Genomic DNA, 19,815 nt, shown 5'->3' on the forward strand with positions numbered 1-19,815 from the left:
AAAGTTAATAGACATGAAATCTAAGTCGACCAAACCATACAAATGCAAAAAATCCCTTCACTAGTAATCAAGACTCGAAGTGCACGTGACCAGCCAATATGAGTATCATTTCGGTTCTGAAAAGACAAGACCTCGATTACCGTCTCGATACATTTCGCCTCGACTGCTGCCTCACGGTCATACACTCAAAAATCAATGTCACTCAAGAATGGTTCACTCTATGTGTTAGTATGAATATGAAGGAAAACTCAACACATGAAAAAGACGGACTAAAATTCTGTGGACGACTGATCTCAAAGAAGGAAACAACCACTAATACAGGATGGGGAAGCTAACCAACTCTTCTCACCTGATCTACTATCTAACAATGCTTCCTAGAGGTAGATAGACACTAATGAGGATCTGACTAGAACTCCTGAGAACTCGACGTCTTCAAATCTTCAAGAACTACTTCAAGGAGTAAACACTCAAACAAAACTACATAAACACTTTTTTTCTTTCATTTTCATTTTTTCATTTTTTTTTTTAGACTGACTCTAGTAATAAAACTCAAGATACATAACATACTTTCTTTACATTATTCTTTCCTTGGGTAAAATTCTATTCACTTTGCTTCATGCCTTATTCTCAGGGTTCTAAATGATGAATTTCCTATCTTCCTATAGTTGACACTGTTTTCAAGTTTCTCAGACTATAAGAGAAGGTTTGCATTCCTGATGACATCCCTAGTGGTTGTAAAATTTGAACTCAAGAGATCAACTGAGTTCTAAGGAATATTGCGAGGTTGAGTAGCTCTTCATTCTACTCAGAATTAGCTCAGAAGAGATCACTCAAAGCAAGAGAAAGGCTCAGAATCTCACATGGGTTAAGTCTCCACTAATGATCGATTAAGTTCTCTTAGAAAAGTCTATTCTTCACCTATCTAACACTCACATGGCTAGTGCACAGACAACTTCAAGACTCGAAATTCATGAAAAAAAACCTTTAGCACAAGCATAGTACAACCAACTAGACTCTATAACTATTAACAAGCAAAAACAACTAGACTTACGTTTCCAATCCAAAAATTAAAAATTTTGAACCCTTTTGAATTTTTGAAATAAGGACTAAAAATTCAATCCCCCATCCCCAAACTTAAACCGAACATTGTCCTCAATGTTCTGAAGACTATGCAAAATAACAGGATTAGGGAAAGATGTTACAGATTCAGAAGTCCTATGCATGGTTGCCTCCCAGAAAGCGCTAAGTTTAACGTCTTCAGCCAGACGAAACTGATCATAGCGGATCAGTTTTGATAGACACGATCTTCGATAGGAACTTCCTCTGTATCGGTCAACATCTCTAAAAATGGTTTTAGTCGTTGTCCATTCACTTTGGACACACTACCATTTCTGTCTTCAATGTCGACTGCACCATAAGGATACACAAACTTGACCGTGAAAGGTCCTGACCATCTAGAACGGAGTTTACCAGGAAATAAATGCAAACGTGTGTTATATAATAAAACTTTCTGACCTGGTGAAAATGTTTTTCTTAAAATAATTTTATCATGCAACATTTTCATCTTATGTTTATATAACCTAGCACTCTCATATGCATCATTTCTCAACTCCTCCAACTCACTGAGTTGCAACTTTCTCTCTCTACCCTCCTTGTCAAGCGAAAAATTCAATTGCTTGATAGCCCAATATGCTCTATGCTCTAACTCAACGGGTAAGTGGCATGCTCTGCCATACACTAGTCTATATGGAGACATTCCAATAGGGGTCTTAAACGCTGTACGGTAAGCCCATAGTGCATCGGTTAGTCGTAAAGACCAATCCTTCCTATTGGTGTTAACCGTTTTCTCCAGAATGCGTTTAATCTCCCTATTCGACACCTCGACTTGACCACTAGTCTGTGGATGATATGGGGTAGACACTAACCGAAGATTGGAGTTTTTGTTCATGAAACATTTCAAATGGGGAATACAAAAACAATTTCTTAGCGAAGATTGGACGGATTTAGCACAACGAAAGAGGGCGCAAGTGACGTACGAGCTTCTGTATGAAACAAGAGATCAGTGGAGAAAGAATTTACATTAGTTGAACTTATAATTTTGTTTAGTGGTACATTATTGGTCAAATGTAATAACTCGAAGTATTTGAACCAAAAATCAATTTAATGACAAATTTCTATATGTTTTTTTCTATAAGTGTTTGAATTGTCATTTAAATTATAGTAATTTCTGTTAGTGGTCATCTATATAAAGTAATTTATATTGTATACTGATATACACTAAGTAAGTTTTATAATGGGAATTCATGATGTACAACAAATTATGTATACTTTATAATAAATTGTGCAAGTGTAATGAAACATAATGAAACGTTTAACACAAATAATGAAATTTTACTAATTCGATTATCATTAATAAGAACCGGAGATACATTGTATATACGGCAATTGAAGAAATAAAATCAAATATTAACCCTACATGTGGAGCGATTGTGGTAGGCAGGTTGCTTACACCTACCACATATCCTCAATTTCCTGGGAATATTCCCTGAGTTCTCGATCCGTACTGTTTTGGCCTACCCGGTCTACGACGAATCAACGGTGGAAGTGTTTTTGACTCTTCATCAAATGAACGAGGCTCATCATAATTTGGGATGACATTATATGTTCCTGGTAAGTCTTCACATAAGACTCAGTTGTCCAAATAGAATCATAGAAACAATCTTGTTGATCGTCAGCCAAAGTTTTAATGCACAACATGGTGTGCTCACAAGGAACACCATCAACCTGCCACCTTCTATATGTACAAGTCAGATTTAGAAGATCAACACAATGTGATGGATCAGAATAAACCTCAAATATGAGTGTTGCAGCCTGTGCATAATTCCAAGTAGCTGCACTATCATGTTTAGATTTCGAAAGATCAGTGATGGTTCGACAAAAGAACGTAGTCCACTTCTTAGACAATTCACGTGCTACATTCATCTTGTTCATTATATGGGTACGTATTGCATCCAACATTGTTGTAATTGGGAGTAGACGAGCATATTTGATCTGATTATTAAAGGACTCCGATAGTTGAGAAGTTATTGCTGTGTACCTGTTTGAACAAGACAAAATAATATAGTTATGTCTACATTAAAAAACGAAAAAAAGGTGTTTACATTATAATTTAATAAACCTAAATTACGATGATGTGTCTGAAATTATACATACTGTCAGTATAGTATGATTTAAACACCGTAAATTATGTATAATGTATTCACAAACATATGTGATTTGCACAAATATAATTAGAAAAAATGCAAACACTTCAAACCTTGGACCGGGGAAGAATGAATCTGCCCATGATGCAGGGTTTAAGGATTGAAAGAATGCAGCAACTTTGGAACCACCCATCTGTATCATCTGATTAATAGTATTATTATACTCAGACTCGGGGGTTAGCTCTAGCTGCCTTGAAAATCAAAGATTGAAAGAGCTTTGATTTTCGAGCTCCATTAGCGAGTCTTAAATTGAGATTGTTCCTTAGATGCCAAACACAAAATGAATGGTTTGCTGTAGGGAAAATTTTCTTAACACCGTTGATAATACCATTGTGACGGTCTGAAATAAAAGTATATATCTTCTCCATATCCACAGCATTGCGTAACAACAACATAAGCAAAGGGAAACAGACCTGAAATTGTGAATTGTGTAAGATAAATCCATAATAATGTAATCCAATATTTACAAACTTACATGTAAAGAATAGGTAATCTAATCTGATTATGTATACTTTATGACAAATTATGTAGAGAATAGTAAATGTACGTAAAATTACAATAAAGTAGATAAACTGAAGAAATAATATATTGAATTTATGTGAATTTAGGAACTCACCATTGTTTCCATCCTTAGCAACAGCAGCTAGAATGCAACCGTTAAAACGAGTTTTGCAAAAGGTTCCATCAACGTATATAACAGGTCTACAATATTTGAATCCTGCCATACAAGCATGTGGTGCAATAAAGATTCTTTGAAATCGACGAGTAGCATCGTCAACTTCTAATTGGACTATGCTGTTTGGATTTGTACGTGAAAAGGCATCAGCATACCATTTAAGTTTTGCATATGAATCTCCTTCCTGGCCAAATGCTTCGTTCATTGCAACTTTCTTCCCCTCATAAGTGTAGTAATATGAAAGTTGGACGCTGTAGTTTTTCAAGAAATCGTTCTTCAAACTTTTAGTGGAACGATCTAGACTTCTGGTTACATCATCAAGAATAAGTTTACCAACAAAAGAACTGTTGATTTTGGGTTTCTTGATCTTCTGAATGAAATCAGCATAGTCATGTTTCATTTCCATATCTTTCAAAATGAACATAGATTCGCATTTTAATGGTGCCGATCCATGCACTCTCCATTCGCAATCTTCCACAGGACACACAGCAGTAACACGCTTTGTATCATTTTTATGAATTTGAAATCATATCCTGTGTTAATACTATATTGCCTAAGAGAATATCGAAATGCTTTTGCCCCACCAGGAAATAACTGTCCTATTTCTGTAAATATCTTATCCCAACCCTTTGATTTCAATTTGATTTGCTTATTTTGATTTGATGATTCTGCCTGGAACTCCATCTGTGATAACAAATGGAGAGATGTTAAATACACATAAATTTTACATAAAATTATATTATTTACAATAAATGATATATACATTCACGTAAATTATATAGAATTTATTACAAATAACACATGATGTGCAACAATAAAGCGAAGTTTTTATAATAATGAAATGAATACTGTTTTATATTAAAGCATTCGTAATGTTGTAACCCATACACGTAATTTATGTACGATAATATAGTATTCATTAAATTCCTGATAAAGTATATATAATTTGTTAGAAAAGTAACAAATAATGTTTACATTGTGAAAAACATCGTATGACAGATGTTTGCATGATTTAATATAAATCATGATAATTTATGATAAAGTACACGTACTGTTAATTCTGTTATGACGAACCGTATGGAAAAATCACTTCTCATAAATCCATACGGATTGAAAACCAGATTTGAAGAAAAAGTACGAATCTCATTAAGCTTAAACTACATATGTAAATATATCTGATATGATGATTGATTTCAACAATAATTAAACTGGATTTGTAAGAATCAGTAATGAAGGATTATCTCATCAAAATAGATATCATTCAATAAATTTTTAAAGAGAGAAAGACAATAATTTCATATTCATTTGAAACAGAATCATTATAGAAGAAGATTGTTTACCTGATTAAGAATTAAGAAACTGATTTTGAATAGATCTAATGAAGTTTTAACAATTTCTTTGCTTTAATGGAAGATTTTCAGTAGATTAAGATGTAGAGAGATAATCAATTATCATAAACTAAAACAAAATCACAGAAACTTCCTGATTAACAATGGTGATTATGATTTCAGCAACTCAAATGAATATGAAACAAGGTGTCTGATTTAATGGAAGATTTACTTTCGAATAAGATGAAGAGAGAGAGAGAGAGAGAGATAGATTGTAGAGACAATAAGGTTTCGGTTACAAAACTTCTTGATTATGAGAAGATCACGGTTTCTTAATATACAAACATGATTGGAGAGAGAAACAGGGAGATAAAAATGGAAAATATATTTGGTAATTTTGAGCTTATAACTGTTTTTATATTTAAGAAAGGTTAGTTTAGGTATTAATAATTTATATTTATTCTAGGGATTTGTGTTTTCTCTCTAGATTGAACCAAATGGACTAGATATCTATTTGTAATAATGTTTTGGTTTTTATACCCTTTATGGGATTAGAGAGGACTAAAAGTGTTATTAGGGCCTGTTTTTTGGGCCATATACCAAAAAATTCTTTATTTCATGATATCAGAAAAATCAATTGAACAACCAATATACACAAAGATTTAATGGATAAAATCCTAGCAACTACGTTTAACAGAAATTGGAACTTCTTGTTCTAGAATCCTTTAACAAAAAGAATATGAAAAATCCAAATATTTATTTCAAACAACAACGAAGGAGATTCAAACATCCTAAACCTAAAATTGCTTGATGATTTAATAAAAAACATCGAGAATTCAGCTAAAAAAACCAAAGGTATCTTCTCTCTCTCTTGGCTAACCGTTGAGTTTTTCAAATAACCAAAATTTGTTTTCTTACGATTAGGAACAATTTCATAGGTAAAATAGGAGTACCATCGCCCACAAATAGGCCTCAAAAAGTATTAAAAATAAGAAATTTTTGATTAAAAAACCCAAAAAAATGGGCTTATATAAACACCTACCCATTAATCAATTTTTCATTTTCTCATTCTGTCTGTAACCCAAAACACTCTCTTCAACTAAATTTTCTCTCTCTAACCTTGTTGATCAGACTTGCCTCCCGCCGAAAAATTTTGCCGGAGTTGTTTCTCCTTGAAGGCACGTCTTCATCTTCTTTCTTTTACTTTCTTCAATGTATCTTTTATCTTTTAGCTTCCATCATCATCTTCTATCTTCTTTAATGGAGTGTTTTCATTGTGTTTTAGAGAGATAAATATATAAATTTTAGATCAAGTTATTTGAAGCTCCGTTAAGGAGGTTATTCTTGGTGTTTCTTTATCTTATGAGGTTCAATCTTCTTATGAAGTTTCCTGATTTTACTTCTACAAACTATATAATTTTCTAACAAAATTTCAAAGGTTACAAAGTATATTTCTTGTTCAAAGGTAACAAAAAGTATATTTTTTTATTTTGTTTTCGTGTTTCTCTACCCTTCTTCTCTCTTTGCAACGTTTTCGTTAAAAAATAAAAACAAAAACTACTTTTGTGAGAGCATTTTCTTACATGTTGTCAGCACAAGGTGTTATTGATGAGACATGAAAACGTCCCATCTGGATCTCTTAACTTTAGCTAGTTAGGCTATTTCGAGACGTTATTTCTATCAATTGTTTGTTTCTCTTACTCAGGTGCCTTCTAAAGAATTGAGCGTGATAACCGGATAAAAAAACGAGAGAAAGATACAAGAGGGGCATTTGGTCATTTGTTGATTCTAGAAATGTTGGCTAATGTTGATATACGGATGAAAAGTAGAGTCGAAGACGAACCCAGCGGCGAAATTGGAAGACAAATCGGAGTCTAGATGAGAAAGATAGTCCAAGTCAAAGAGTCGAGTTAAAGATAGTTGACTAAATCAACTGAATACACGTGGCGTGCAATCTGACTGCTCGGATAAGGTGAGGGCTCCCGTAGGTCATACGCTTGTGCTACTTGGAATTTCACGACATCCTAGATTCAGCGCACGAAAGCACAAAATATTACCGTGTACCCGAGTGCATCTAACCGCTGGAAGTGTCCCGGCGCATACGAATTCATCTGGCCGCTCGTTTCAACCTCTTAAAATGCTCTGAGACACACCCTATCATCCTCAATTGCCAGTGCACTTTAACTGACTGGGGGATTTCTCAAAGAAAAATGTTGTTTGGAGCGACGTTGAAAAGCAATGTGAGAAGCGAACCTATCAGAGTACGACACCTGGCCAAAGGAGTTGAAATCAAGTGCAATTATGAAATTATAAAGAAATTACAGTTAGGTCCTCAACTTCCATGTATTTATCTTTAGGTCCCCCGTCTAAAATCTGATCTGAACCGTTAAGGAGGCCAACATTCCAGATTATTTCCCTATTAAATAAAAACCCTTCCACGCCCAAACAAACAATAACTCTCTTCTCTCTCTCGATTTTGTCAGCGCTCTCTCCTTTTCTCTCAACAAATACTCAAACCCAAAATACTCAACGAATCTGAATACTCAAACCCAAGAATTCAAGGTGATTTTCTGTTCCCTCTCTTCGACGAAACACGGAGTTGCTTGTGTTCCATTTAGGTTGTGTTTGATACCAATTTAGGGAAATGAAAAAAAATAGAGAAAAATTTACTCCGAGAAAATTTTTCACCAAGAAACATTTTCTCCATGATATTTTTTCGCATTTTCTATTGTTTGGTTCGTTAAGAGAACAAAAAAATAATAATTTTCCATTACCCTCTCATTATAGAATGGAAGTACAGAGATAATGAGCTTCATCTATCCATAATTAATTACTTATTATTACTTAGCTCAAATCACTATTACTTCACGGTCAATCACAATCTCAATAGGAACTCTAGTGTTAGTCTAAAATTCAGTTCTTCATTTAGAGAGAGAAAACCTTCAATTACTCATAAAACTTCATTTCAGTTCATATATATGTATATATATATATATAGACTAATAAAAAAAGAAAGAACAAATTCAGAATACTGATGGTTTCGTCCAAAAGAGAGAGATCATGCACATCTGTTTTAGAGAGGGAAACATATCAGTTCTCAGAACTGTGGTCTTTGCTTTGGGAGACATGAATAAAACAAGTTAATGATTCTCATTGATTCAAACTCAATTTGACACCCATACATATGATTTTCTTCTCTTTCCATTTCATGAAAAAATCTATCCCATTAAACATTCAAACTCAGATTTTTAGGGTCAATCATCAACAAACACTGCCCGTAATGTTAGAGAGAGAGAGATTGGGCTAGCATAATGTTTTAGAGAGAGAGGGCAGTCAGTGAGATGAATGTTTTAGAGAGAGAGAGATTGGGCTAGCATAATGTTTTAGAGAGAGAGGGCAGTCAGTGAGATGAATGTTTTAGAGAGAGAGAGATTGGGCTAGCATAATGTTTTAGAGAGAGAGGGCATAATTTTTAGGGAACATCATCAACACATTGAGCTTTTTTTTTGTTAAGAATCAACACATTGAGTTGGTAAATTATAAATTGTGAAAGGAAAGGAAGATAAACAAAATAAAGAAGTAATCAATGAACCATAAATGCATTAAAAATGCTCCAAAGGAATTTAGAGATAGAATGATCTCAAAATAGTTCAAAGAAATGAGGAGCTAGTATATTCAGGCAACATTTCCTTCAATGAATCACCATATCCAGTTTTGTTAAAGAGATGTATGGAAACTGATTTCGGCAGCATTTACTATGCTTTTATGAATGATGAGAGAGAGGGAAGGAACATATCACCATTATCCACAGCGCAAAGCTGCTGGCTATTTGACGGGTAAACTTTGGAGGAGAAAAAATTTATCCAATAAAAGGTGGGTCAGCTTTTTCTCTCTTTTTAGAGAAAATGGGGAAAAAATAGTCACGTGAGGAGACTTCTCATTTTCTCTAAATTACATTTCAAACACATGAAAAAGTTGGATTTAAGAGAAAATATTTTTCTTTTCCCTAAGAAATTTCCTATCAAACACAACCTTAGGTTTTTTTCTGTGGTGAAAAATGACTTCTTTAATCTTGTGTTGAGTACCATTTCCACTCTATTTTACTATATCTCCAAAAATTTCAGAAGATTTGGTGAGGTAAATTTTTAGGGTTGTTTCTATTTAGGGTTTTTTTTCTGTGGTGAAAAATGACTTCTTTAATCTTGTGTAGTACCATTTCTACTATTTTACTATATTATTCCATTACTATTGTGAGATCTGATATTAAATTGATTAATTTAGTTTTATTATGCTAATTTGATTAGATTTGGACTTGGCTAGTGTTATATTAGGAGAGTATATGAGTTGCTAATGTTTGAACTCGAATAAATGTGGATTTTGAACTCTAAGGTGTTACTGTTTATATATAGAGATGAAAGTTGCTAATGTTTGAACTTTTGTATTTTCTACTGTTTTTGCACATTTTGAAGATTTTAATGCCAAAGTTAATTAGGTAAAAGGTTATAGCCTCTCATATCGTACCATTCTTGCTTGTAAGTTCATAAACTTAAAGTCTTTTGCGATTCAATAGTATGCATTTTCGTTCCTACTTTTAATTTGTAAAAATATTCAAAACATTGTAATTTTCATAAACTACCTCCCTAGTTATCAACACATGACAATTAAAAATAAGGCAATTATCTGGTATAGTTAAGATTATCTGTTAGGATCAAGCATCTAACCATTTCAAACTAGTAGTTCATTACCACTTGACTGATGAAAGATATCCAAATCATTTTCTTTCTCTTTGAGTTAGTTGACTATTCAACTTGAAATTGATTAAACATGGGGGAGCATTAACTAGAAAGTAGTCACAAAGCCTTCCTCTTTCCCTTCCAATTGGTGGTGGATTAAATAACAACAAGAATCTTATTGTTTAACCCATTGCTGCCCACCTTTTCTAGTTTAACCCAACACTAGTAATACTTGCTTATGATCAGTTTATTTGTTATATCAATTATTTTTTCTTCGCTTATGTTTATCAGAGGCTTATTGTTTTTTTGCAGTATGTCTCGAATTACTTTTCCAGAGATTCCATGTCATTGTAGTGGTGGAAACATGGGTTTGAAACTATTGAGATCTGTGGACAATCCAAGGCGTTTGTATTACAAGTGCCCTTTCATGAGAAATGATCATCCGTCACACTTCATTTGGGTTGACTCAAGACATTCGACTTCTTCTTCGTCTTCGATTCCAAGAGCGACGAGAATGGTGAATGGAGAAGTTAGAACATCTAAGTTGCCGAAGTTGAAGATGGATAAAGTTGAAGAATTATTAGTTTTAGTTTTTATTGTATTAGTATATGTTTACCGTTCATGGTGAATTGTGAAATGTGAAATGTGAATTGTGAAATGTGAAATGTGAAATGTGAATTGTGAATTGTGAATTGTGAATTGTTGTTTATGAAAGTGAATGGTGAATTATGAAATGTGCAACCAAAATGGTGTAAGTACAGATATTGGGTTACTGAACTCACCATTTGTTTGTACAAATCAATGACAGTAGTATGATATCTCATTCTTGAAATTACACCATTTGTTTACCGTTCATGGTGAATTGTGAAATGTGAAATGTGAATTATGAAATGTGAAATGTGAAATGTGAAATGTGAAATGTGAAATGTGAAATGTGAATTGTGAATTGTGAATTGTTGTTTGTGAAAGCGAATGGTGAATTGTGAAATGTGCAACCAAAATGGTGTAAGTACAGATATTGGGTTGAATTTTAACTGAACTCACCATTTGTTTGTACAAATCAATGACAATAGTATGATATCTCATTCTTGAAATTACACCCAACAATTGATTAAAAGGATAAATAGAAGGTGAGGGTTTAAAATGAAGCAATTTATCAAATAAAACTAGGGCATCGTTGAATTTAATTCTCCCTGGTTTACACCCATCTCTTACAAAATTAAAAGGATGAATAGTATATCAAAACTTTCAAGAAGTTAATTTTATTGTTGATAGGCCAAGAGGAGGGAAAAAAACAATACTCAAAAGTAATTTGGTAACTAAAGTATATCAAAACTTTCAAGAAGTTCTTCTATGACTTGTGTAGATCGGTTTGTCTCCTGTCAATGGATATCCGTATATTCGACATCTGATCCGTATTCGTATCCGATTTAAAAAAAATCCGAAATATTCGGCATCTTATCGGATACGAATTCGGATACACCACTATCCTATCCGATAAATAACATATAAAAATAATAAAAATATAAATTTTAATACTAATAATATAAATGGACGGCTGAGATTCGGTATTTAAATCTAATGGTTGAAAATCCTTATGACCCAACCCTAAGTTCTAACTGAGAAAACACGGTCTCTCACTCTCTCTCGTGAAATTTGAAGAACAGAAGAAGTAGAAGAAGTTTTGGTAACCCTAAGCCATCTCTCTTTCTCTCTCCCTCTCTAACTATGCATCTCTAACTCTCTCTAGCTATCTCTCTCTCTCTAAATGCTAGGGTTTCTTGAGATCTTTGACTAAATCATTGAAGTCTGGCGAAAGTGAAAGGGAAACCAGGAAAGACAAAGAATTGACGAAATCTGGTTAGGAAGAGAGGGGAAGAAGAAGACAGTAAGTTTGCCTCTCATATATAGTATGTCTTATTATCTTGCATATATTGATTTAATCTAAATAATAGGGGAAATTTCTAAGCTTTTGATATTAATTTTCAGCATCCATTGGCATAAGCTTTTGATTTTCATCTTTGTTACAATTTTGACAATAAAAAATAGAAAGTAGCTAAGAAATGTTTGTTAAATTTGAAGTGAAATTTGGTTGAAGCTTACCTAGGGCAGGAACTGCCTTATCCATTGAAATAGTTTTCAAGAAAATGTCCTCTGATGTAACTGAATAACTGATGTTGAATATTGCTATACGAAGTAACATTCTCGTCTGTTCATGAAGAGATAACGATTTTTAAATTGTAAAACCCATTATGATAATCTGATCATGAAAGTTCGACATGATTGTAAGTGTGTACTATATATGTTTTAGAATAATTATTGTACTATATATGGATTGCTTTTACATTTCACAATACTTGTGAGTGTGTATTATATATGTAAGTGTGTTCATTTCAGATCTCAGTTCAAAATACTACCACCCCACGGAAATGATGAGTGTGTACTATAAATGTGTTCTTAAATATATGAGTGTGTACTATATATGTTTCATGATTGTAAGTGTGTACCGTATATGTTATTGTGTTTTAGAATAATTGTTGTACTATATATGGATTTCTTTTATATTTCACAATACTTGTGAGTTTGTGGTTTAAGGGTTGTAAGTGTGTTCATTTCAGATTGAGTGTGTACTATATATGTTTCATGATTGTAAGTGTGTTCTAAGAAGCATTTGCTGAAATTTCATTAGAATTTTCACCGTCTTTATATTTTAGGAATTCATCTACTTTATATTTGTACATAATTGTAAGTGTGTACTATATATGTTTTAGAATCATTGATGTATTATATATGAATTGCTTTTACATTCACAATGTGAAGATAGTTTCTATGTAGTTATAAGAATATGATAATATGATATGGTTAATTTGCATAATTTGTAGGTTTAGAACTTGAACTCTATATATATAATGTCACAACCTACAATAAGTATTTCAACTTCGACTACTTGTCCTTCAGTGTCGTCTCTGCCAACAACCGATCTCAATGAGACAAATATTGATAACACTACAATGCAAGAAGAACATGGAGCTACAGAACAAGTCCCTGAATGCAAAAAAGAAAACAGAGGTCACCAGTGTGGCTAGAATTTGAGCAACAAACAGTAAATGGCAAGATCAGAGCTGAAGGAGATGTCCTTCGACCAAGAATGCAATGCAAGCAACTTGTCAGATAAGACAATTGATGATGAAGATCATCAAGTCCGGTTGATTAGGGGGTCATATTGTTTAGCCAGAAACCAACTACGATCGTCGAACTTTGACCGGATCCTACAACGGGTTACACATAAGAATGACTATTTAATCGGATAATATGACTAGTGGGAATGAGATATATAATCATGGGAGAGTCCCATAAACATGTCTCATTGGTCCAAAAGAAGTTTGGGCAAAGATAGCACAAAAGGCCCGAAAAAGGGGTTTTGGCCTAGAGCCAAAAGAGGACTTTTTGGGCTCGGATTGGGTTGAAAATTAGAGGGACGGGTCCCTTAATAGGGAAGGTTGGATCTGTTAATTTTGGCCTGGTTTGGACGTTCCCTAATCAAGGAATTGAGAATATAGAAACTAGTTTCTATTTTCGACTATTTCTTTAATCTTATTCAAAAAGGTCTTTTACGAAACCAAATTTGAGTGGGACTCCTATTAGGGTTCTATATAATGAGCCTTAGGGCAGTGAATAAGGTGTGAAATTTCTCTAAGAGCTTTCTTACTCTACAACATCAAGTAATGAGGAAAAAGTGAGCTAATTCCCAAAAGCTATCAACTAGTCAAATAAAGAACAAGTAGTTCTTCTTACTATCAAACCACCATTGGAGTTCTAGCTAGCCTACATGGTGGGGGATTAAGTAGACCATTCGATGTCCCAAGTAGAGGAGCTACAATTGGAGATCTTGGTCTTCTCAAAGCGATTGGAAAGGTTCGACGGAAGACTAGCGATTAAGGTAATCTCTAACTCTTAGTTGATTATTAGTTTATGCATGATGATCTTGGGACCGTACTAATGTTAGATATGAGATGTCTGAGATTCTGCTAATAACATTAGTAGACGCCATCAATACCCAACAAGAGCTACATGCAGTCATTGTATGATATCATTTGATGTTGATAGTAAACAATGGACAACTCATCTTAAAAATCATTTGAATACTTGTAAGTGGTGGCCTATGAATCGTGCTAACCAATCAGTTTTGACTTCTCTCAAGAGTAATGGTAAATCCTCAAAAGTCGTAAATTGGAAGTTTGATGAGTCAGAAAGTCGAAAATTACCAGTCAAATGATTGCTAAGCATGACTGTGCTTTTAATATGGTTGAATATGATTGCTTTAGAAAGTTAATTAGATCTTACCATCCAACAACCAAGTTTTATTCGAGAAATACCATTCGGGGAGATCTTCTGAAAATCTACTAAAAGATGAAAGTTGAGTTACAACGTGAGCTGGATTCAATATCTTCGCGAGTTAGTCTCACGACTGATTTAAGGATAGCTTAACATCAAAACAAGGGTTATTATTGTCTAACTTGCCACTACATTGACAATGAGTGGAAATTGCATAAGAAGGTCATTGCTTATGTAATGGTGTTGTCTCCACATACAGGTGAAGTTCTAACTGAAGTTGCATATGCGTTGTAGTGCACATATATTAAATCTTAAACTATGGCTAAATGGAAAGAAATCATTGCTTCTTGATGGAGAGATGTTGCATATGCGTTGTAGTGCACATATATTAAATATTATCGTACAAGATGGATTGCGAGTCATCGATGATTTTCTTAGAAAGATTCGGGAAAGTGTTAACTACATAAATGCTTCTCAAAGTAGATTCGAAAAGTTTGAAAGTGCATTGGCTCAAACAAGATTGATTGGAAAGGATGTTGAAAGAGATGTTCCTACTAGGTGGAATTCAACTTATTTGATGCTTAAGAGTGCCATTGCAGTGCGTAACACATTTAAGCGTTTAACAGAGTTGGATCTAGGATATAAGTGTTTCCCTCATTTGGATGAATGACAAAAAACAGAAGTTGTTTGTGAATGGTTGAAAGTATTTTACGATGAAACACCAAAGTTTTCAGGTGTTAAGTATCCAACTCCAAATTTGTATTTTAAAAGTGTTTTTAAAGTAAACAAAGAGATTATTCGTGGGGAATTAAGTGAGCATTTATATCTTCGTGACATGACAATGCAAATGAGAGAAAAATTTGATAATATTGGAGCGAGTGTAGCTTAATGATGAGCATTGGTATTGTGTTTGATCCACGATACAAGGCAAAATATCTAGAATTTGTTTTTAAGAAGCTTTATCGTACCAATGCTGACATTAAGTTCAACATGTTTCTTCAATCTTTAGGAAATGTTTATTCTACATATGAAATGCCGAAATCTTCTTCTGTCAGTTTTTTTATGAATCCGTCAGAAAGTATTTCAAGGTCCTCTCTCGATGTGGTATCTGACCAAATGAGTAGAGCGAATGATGGAGAAATCGATGAATTTTTAAAGGAGGGAGATACTAGTTTAGAAACTACAAAATCAGAGTTGGATGGATACTTGGAAGAAAAGTTGTTTCCAAAAGGAAATGATGATTGGAGTTTCGATGCATTACGTTGGTGGAGAAATTGTGGTGTTCAGTATCCTACACTTAATAAGATGGCTCGAGATTTCTTGGTTGTTCCAGTGTCCACGGTAGCATCAGAATCCGCTTTCAGTTGTGGTCTCAGGATACTCACGGAATATAGATCTTCATTAGCTCCTGAAGTAGTGGAAGCCTTGAGTTGTTTAAAAGATTGGCTACCATCTTTACCAGGTAATACTTTATATTAATCTTCTGTTAGTTAACGCCATTTAATGTTTTGTTTGTTTCTTAAATTATTTCTTTTTCTCTTTCAGATTTTGAGTTTGAGCAGGACAATAGATATGAGCAATTGTAACATCCCGAGGTTACGGTTAAAGAATGAAATGAATAAGTTGCCTTAAAGACTACTTGACAAAAAACAAGGTGAAATCGGGGACTAGATATGCAATCCGGTCAAGTCAGGGGTTGTTTTGCACTATATATTGTTTGATCAAAATGGAACAAAATTATGGTCGGTTTGAATCTAAGACAGAATGGAGTCGCTCGGGGTCTTCCGACGTTAATGCGAGTCGAGTCTCTTTTGATCTTTCTTTTCTTATGGTTATTTCGGAGTCATCTATGTTATTTTAAGATTCTTCTCGAAGAATCTAAGTTTTATCTTTGTCTAGGAGGTCATAAGGAAAGCCGAAACGAGTGGGAGCAAGTTGCTCGAGGCGAAGCGAAGGGGGGCGGAGTTTTGAATCGCTAGGTAGGGGTGATCTCTTGTTTTCTTTTATATTATTGTCTAGATTCATGCTAGAAGTAGGAGATATGAATGCATCACTCTGTGTAGATGGTAGGTGATCATATATGCATGATTTAAACCAGGGGCGGATCCAAGATTAAAACTCAAGGTATGCCGAAAATATTATAGAACCAAAAAAAAATCCGAGTATTACATAATCAAATATACTAATGTTTTAATTACAACACAAAATAAAAATCTCTTTCTAGTCCAAGCGTAAATTCATTATCTTTTTACTCATTCCTTGAAGCGCTTGGTAATATCTTGATCGTTGATTGTAGCAAACACATCTTTCTCCACAAATGTCACTAAACAATCATTACGCCATGGGTTAGACATTCGATTTCTCAACTCATTCTTCACATATTTCATACCAGAAAATACTCGTTCAACACTTGCGGTAGCCACCGGTAATGACAAAGCTAGCTTCAAAAGAGTGTACACCAATCCAAATGTCTTGTGCTTTTTTGTACGAACAAGAGTCCTACATAGATCTGAAATACCCTTCAAATTCGAAAAATTATCGTCCATCTTAACACACTCAATGTAAGTCTCAAGTTGGCTAGACAAACTCCCTATCACTAACATCCTTAAAGTCATTTGGGTAAAATCTTGCCAACCTCAGAAGTGAATTAATGTCAAAATCTTGAAATGAAGAACAAGGATTCAAACATGGCACACAATTCAACAACTCAACATTTTCCGGTGTAAATCGATCACCCAACTCTTTCATTACAAAATCTATGACATGTAAAAAGCAATCATTCTTGTAATAATGGAAATTTGTCAAAAACGAAGCAAGTCTTTTCGATTTAATACCTTTCACATACCTTGACTCCATGTCGGGCACATTGATTTCAAGATTTCCACAAGAACTCACAACTTTTTCATCAAATGTTTCCCATCCACTATCTCTCATTTGTTGAAGCTTGTTCTTACTTTTTTTTGTTGAACTAGCATTGCATTAATTAATAAAAGCGTTATTACAGTATTTATCGACTAAAATACAAGGAACATTCTGCCACTTTTTACTCGCATTCTTTTTCCTCGTCCATCTTGCTAATTCGTCTGCATTTAAGTTGAGTTGTCTCCTTGTGTGTTTGAATTGGACCGCATCAAATTCTTTTCTGATTTTTTGAATTCTCCTGATGTGGATTAGAGATTGCCAGTGTACTGTATGATGCTTGTTGTGAATGTGTTTGATGATATTGATGTTGTCGCTTTCTATAATTATAGATTTATGATTAGGTACACGACCATTGATCTCTGGTATCCAATTGTCTGACCAAATGTTAATATCATTTCCGGAGTGTAACTCCCAAGTGGATAGGTCTTCAATGAAGTTGTAGTGCTTTCTGATCGTTTTTCAGGTCCAAGAGTGATGAGGCTTAGCTGGGCCTGGGATATCGGTATGCGGGAAGTATTTAGCTTTGAGAAGTTTAGCCCACAGAGCTTCTGGATTTGTTTTGAGTCTCCAGGCCATTTTAGAAAGCAAAGCGGTGTTGTCGAGCTCCGGCAGATGGATCCCTAGACCACCAAGGTTCTTCGGCAAACAAATATATGACCAAGCTTTGGTGCATATACCTTTCGACTTACCCCACCAGAAGTTCCGTTGGATGGACTTGATGCGTTTGCTAATTCCTTTAGGAATCGCAAAACATTGCATCTAGTATCGTTGCATGGCAGTCACAATATCTTGATCCGCTTTTTGTAATGGTTGAGACAACTCATTTGTCAATGACAAAACCTCAACCATCAAGTGCAACATAAAAACAAAACCAAATGTTTGCATAACAATCAACAAACTTGTTGGTACACCATTCGAATTTTTGTCACTTTCCAAATCTTTAAGAACTTCAATAATGGGAGTAAACAAATCAACTAGCCTACTAAGAGTACGAAAGTGAGATCCCCACCGTGTATCGCCCGCTCTTGCAATTGACAACTCTTGGTTCAACCCGGTACCCGTTTCCACCAACTCCTCCTCGATTAGATTTGCAAAATGAGCAACTTGTTTTTTACGAAGCAAGATTTCCGTTTGTTAGAAGATCTTAAAAAGTTCACAATGCGAGACACTTCAAGAAAAAACCAATCAACATATTCATGCTTCCTAGTCATTGCAACAAGAGCCAATTGAAGTTGGTGAGCAAAACAATTCACATAATAGGCTTGTGGATTTTCTTTTTAAATCGAAGTCTTCAAGTCGCCAAATTCACCTTTCATATTACGTGCTCCATCATATCCTTGTCCTTGAATTTTAGATAGACACAATCCAGAGCCCCCCCACCAATTTTCTAAGAGCATCTCTAAGAGATAGTGTACTAGTATCCTCAACATGAACAATGCCAATAAATCGTTTAACAACGAATCCTCTATCATCAACAAACCGCAAAACTACCGCCATTTGCTCTTTATTAGAGCAATCACCGGTTTCCTCAACAAGAACACAAAAACAAACCATCTCCAATTTCTCCAACTATCTTCGTAACAATTTCATCTTATAATTTTTGAATACAGGGACAAGTCATCTTATAATTTTTTGCACCACTTATAAATGCTTCTGATATTTTGTCACTGTTTCTCTCTAAAGCTTCAATAAATTCTAGAAAATGACCCTTATAGGTAGACTTTTTCCCTTCATCATGTGCCCTAAACGCTATTCAACCTTTAACAAGGAACTTGATTGCTTCAAGTGATGCTTTTACACGAACAAGATAATCAACTTCTGCTTTTGTACTATGCTTTACAAATAAAGATTCAATACCTTGATTTTTCTTCATAATATCCCTACATGATTTGACACACTCTCTATGATGACTATTGAGATCACCAACGTGTATACTCAATTTATTCTTTAGATTCCAACCCTGAAAACCATCAACCACAAATGCCAAATTACTAGCACCTTTATAGAACAAATAACAAGGCAAACAAAAGACACGATTTTCTTTTATGCTATACTCCAACCAATCATTGTATTTATACCAAGTATTATTAAAACGACGTTTCCTTTTCCCAATATCTATAGGAGGATATTCTGTCATGTTTGGTCTAGTCGATCCGTTTACAAGATACGTTCTTCTTACTTCATCTTGATCATTTGGATGATACTCAAGAATTTGAGTTCTTTTTCCAGGATCCAACTTCAAATATCCCCCCTTTTTAAATATCTTATTTGAAGATGGTGAATCAAGAATAGAAGAAGGTTCTTCAAATGGTCTGTCAATTGATTTATTTCTGATAGTGTTAGACTCAGTAAATCTAGGGGCAGGCGTAAAGTACTTGATTAACATCTTGTTAAAATATCAAACAATCAATATAAGAATTTGTTTCAAACAAACAATGTAAGAACTTGTCTCAATCAATTATATTGAATCTGAATTATTGAATTCTAAGAACCAGAATTATTGAATTATTCAAACAAACAATATAAGAACCTGAATTATTGAATTATTCAATTCTAAA

The 19,815-nt window shown here is 34.1% G+C and overlaps 3 protein-coding genes across 3 annotated transcripts; 1 reads left to right on the forward strand and 2 right to left on the reverse strand.

Annotated features, from left to right (window-relative positions):
* Positions 1-1,285: 1,285 nt before the first annotated feature.
* LOC147557606 (uncharacterized) lies at positions 1,286-4,345 on the reverse strand. Its single transcript, XM_086658904.1, has 5 exons — positions 3,880-4,345; positions 3,592-3,676; positions 3,317-3,454; positions 2,769-3,097; positions 1,286-1,407 (listed from the first exon to the last, which is right to left on the reverse strand). Exons 1-5 carry the CDS (start codon positions 4,343-4,345, stop codon positions 1,286-1,288), a joined length of 1,140 nt encoding a protein of 379 aa, XP_086515030.1.
* A 10,273-nt stretch (positions 4,346-14,618) lies between these two features.
* On the forward strand, positions 14,619-15,005 carry LOC147557607 (zinc finger BED domain-containing protein RICESLEEPER 2-like). Its single transcript, XM_086658905.1, has one exon. The coding sequence runs from the start codon at positions 14,619-14,621 to the stop codon at positions 15,003-15,005; it is 387 nt and encodes a 128-aa protein (XP_086515031.1).
* Positions 15,006-16,587: 1,582 nt separating this feature from the next.
* LOC147557608 (uncharacterized) lies at positions 16,588-17,269 on the reverse strand. Its single transcript, XM_086658906.1, has 3 exons — positions 17,170-17,269; positions 16,937-17,091; positions 16,588-16,854 (listed from the first exon to the last, which is right to left on the reverse strand). The coding sequence occupies exons 1-3, from the start codon at positions 17,267-17,269 to the stop codon at positions 16,588-16,590; spliced, it is 522 nt and encodes a 173-aa protein (XP_086515032.1).
* Between the last annotated feature and the right edge of the window lie 2,546 nt (positions 17,270-19,815).

Source organism: Eschscholzia californica, unplaced genomic scaffold, assembly GCF_041429995.1.
Source record: "Eschscholzia californica isolate CP2 unplaced genomic scaffold, dmEscCali1.0.p SCAF_2, whole genome shotgun sequence".
Classification (NCBI taxonomy): Eukaryota; Viridiplantae; Streptophyta; class Magnoliopsida; order Ranunculales; family Papaveraceae; genus Eschscholzia; species Eschscholzia californica.

Coding starts and splice junctions, on each gene's coding strand:
- LOC147557607 (XM_086658905.1), top strand. CDS start 14,619: ATGCGTTGTAGTGCACATATATTAAATCTTAAACTATGGCTAAATGGA.
- LOC147557606 (XM_086658904.1), bottom strand. CDS start 4,345: ATGGAAATGAAACATGACTATGCTGATTTCATTCAGAAGATCAAGAAA. Junction 3,455..3,591: donor TATTTCAGACCGTCACAATG/GTATTATCAACG, acceptor TTGATTTTCAAG/GCAGCTAGAGCTAACCCCCG. Junction 3,098..3,316: donor TCATTCTTCCCCGGTCCAAG/GTTTGAAGTGTT, acceptor TTGTTCAAACAG/GTACACAGCAATAACTTCTC.
- LOC147557608 (XM_086658906.1), bottom strand. CDS start 17,269: ATGAGAGATAGTGGATGGGAAACATTTGATGAAAAAGTTGTGAGTTCT. Junction 17,092..17,169: donor GGAGTCAAGGTATGTGAAAG/GTATTAAATCGA, acceptor TACATGTCATAG/ATTTTGTAATGAAAGAGTTG. Junction 16,855..16,936: donor ACCCAAATGACTTTAAGGAT/GTTAGTGATAGG, acceptor TCGAATTTGAAG/GGTATTTCAGATCTATGTAG.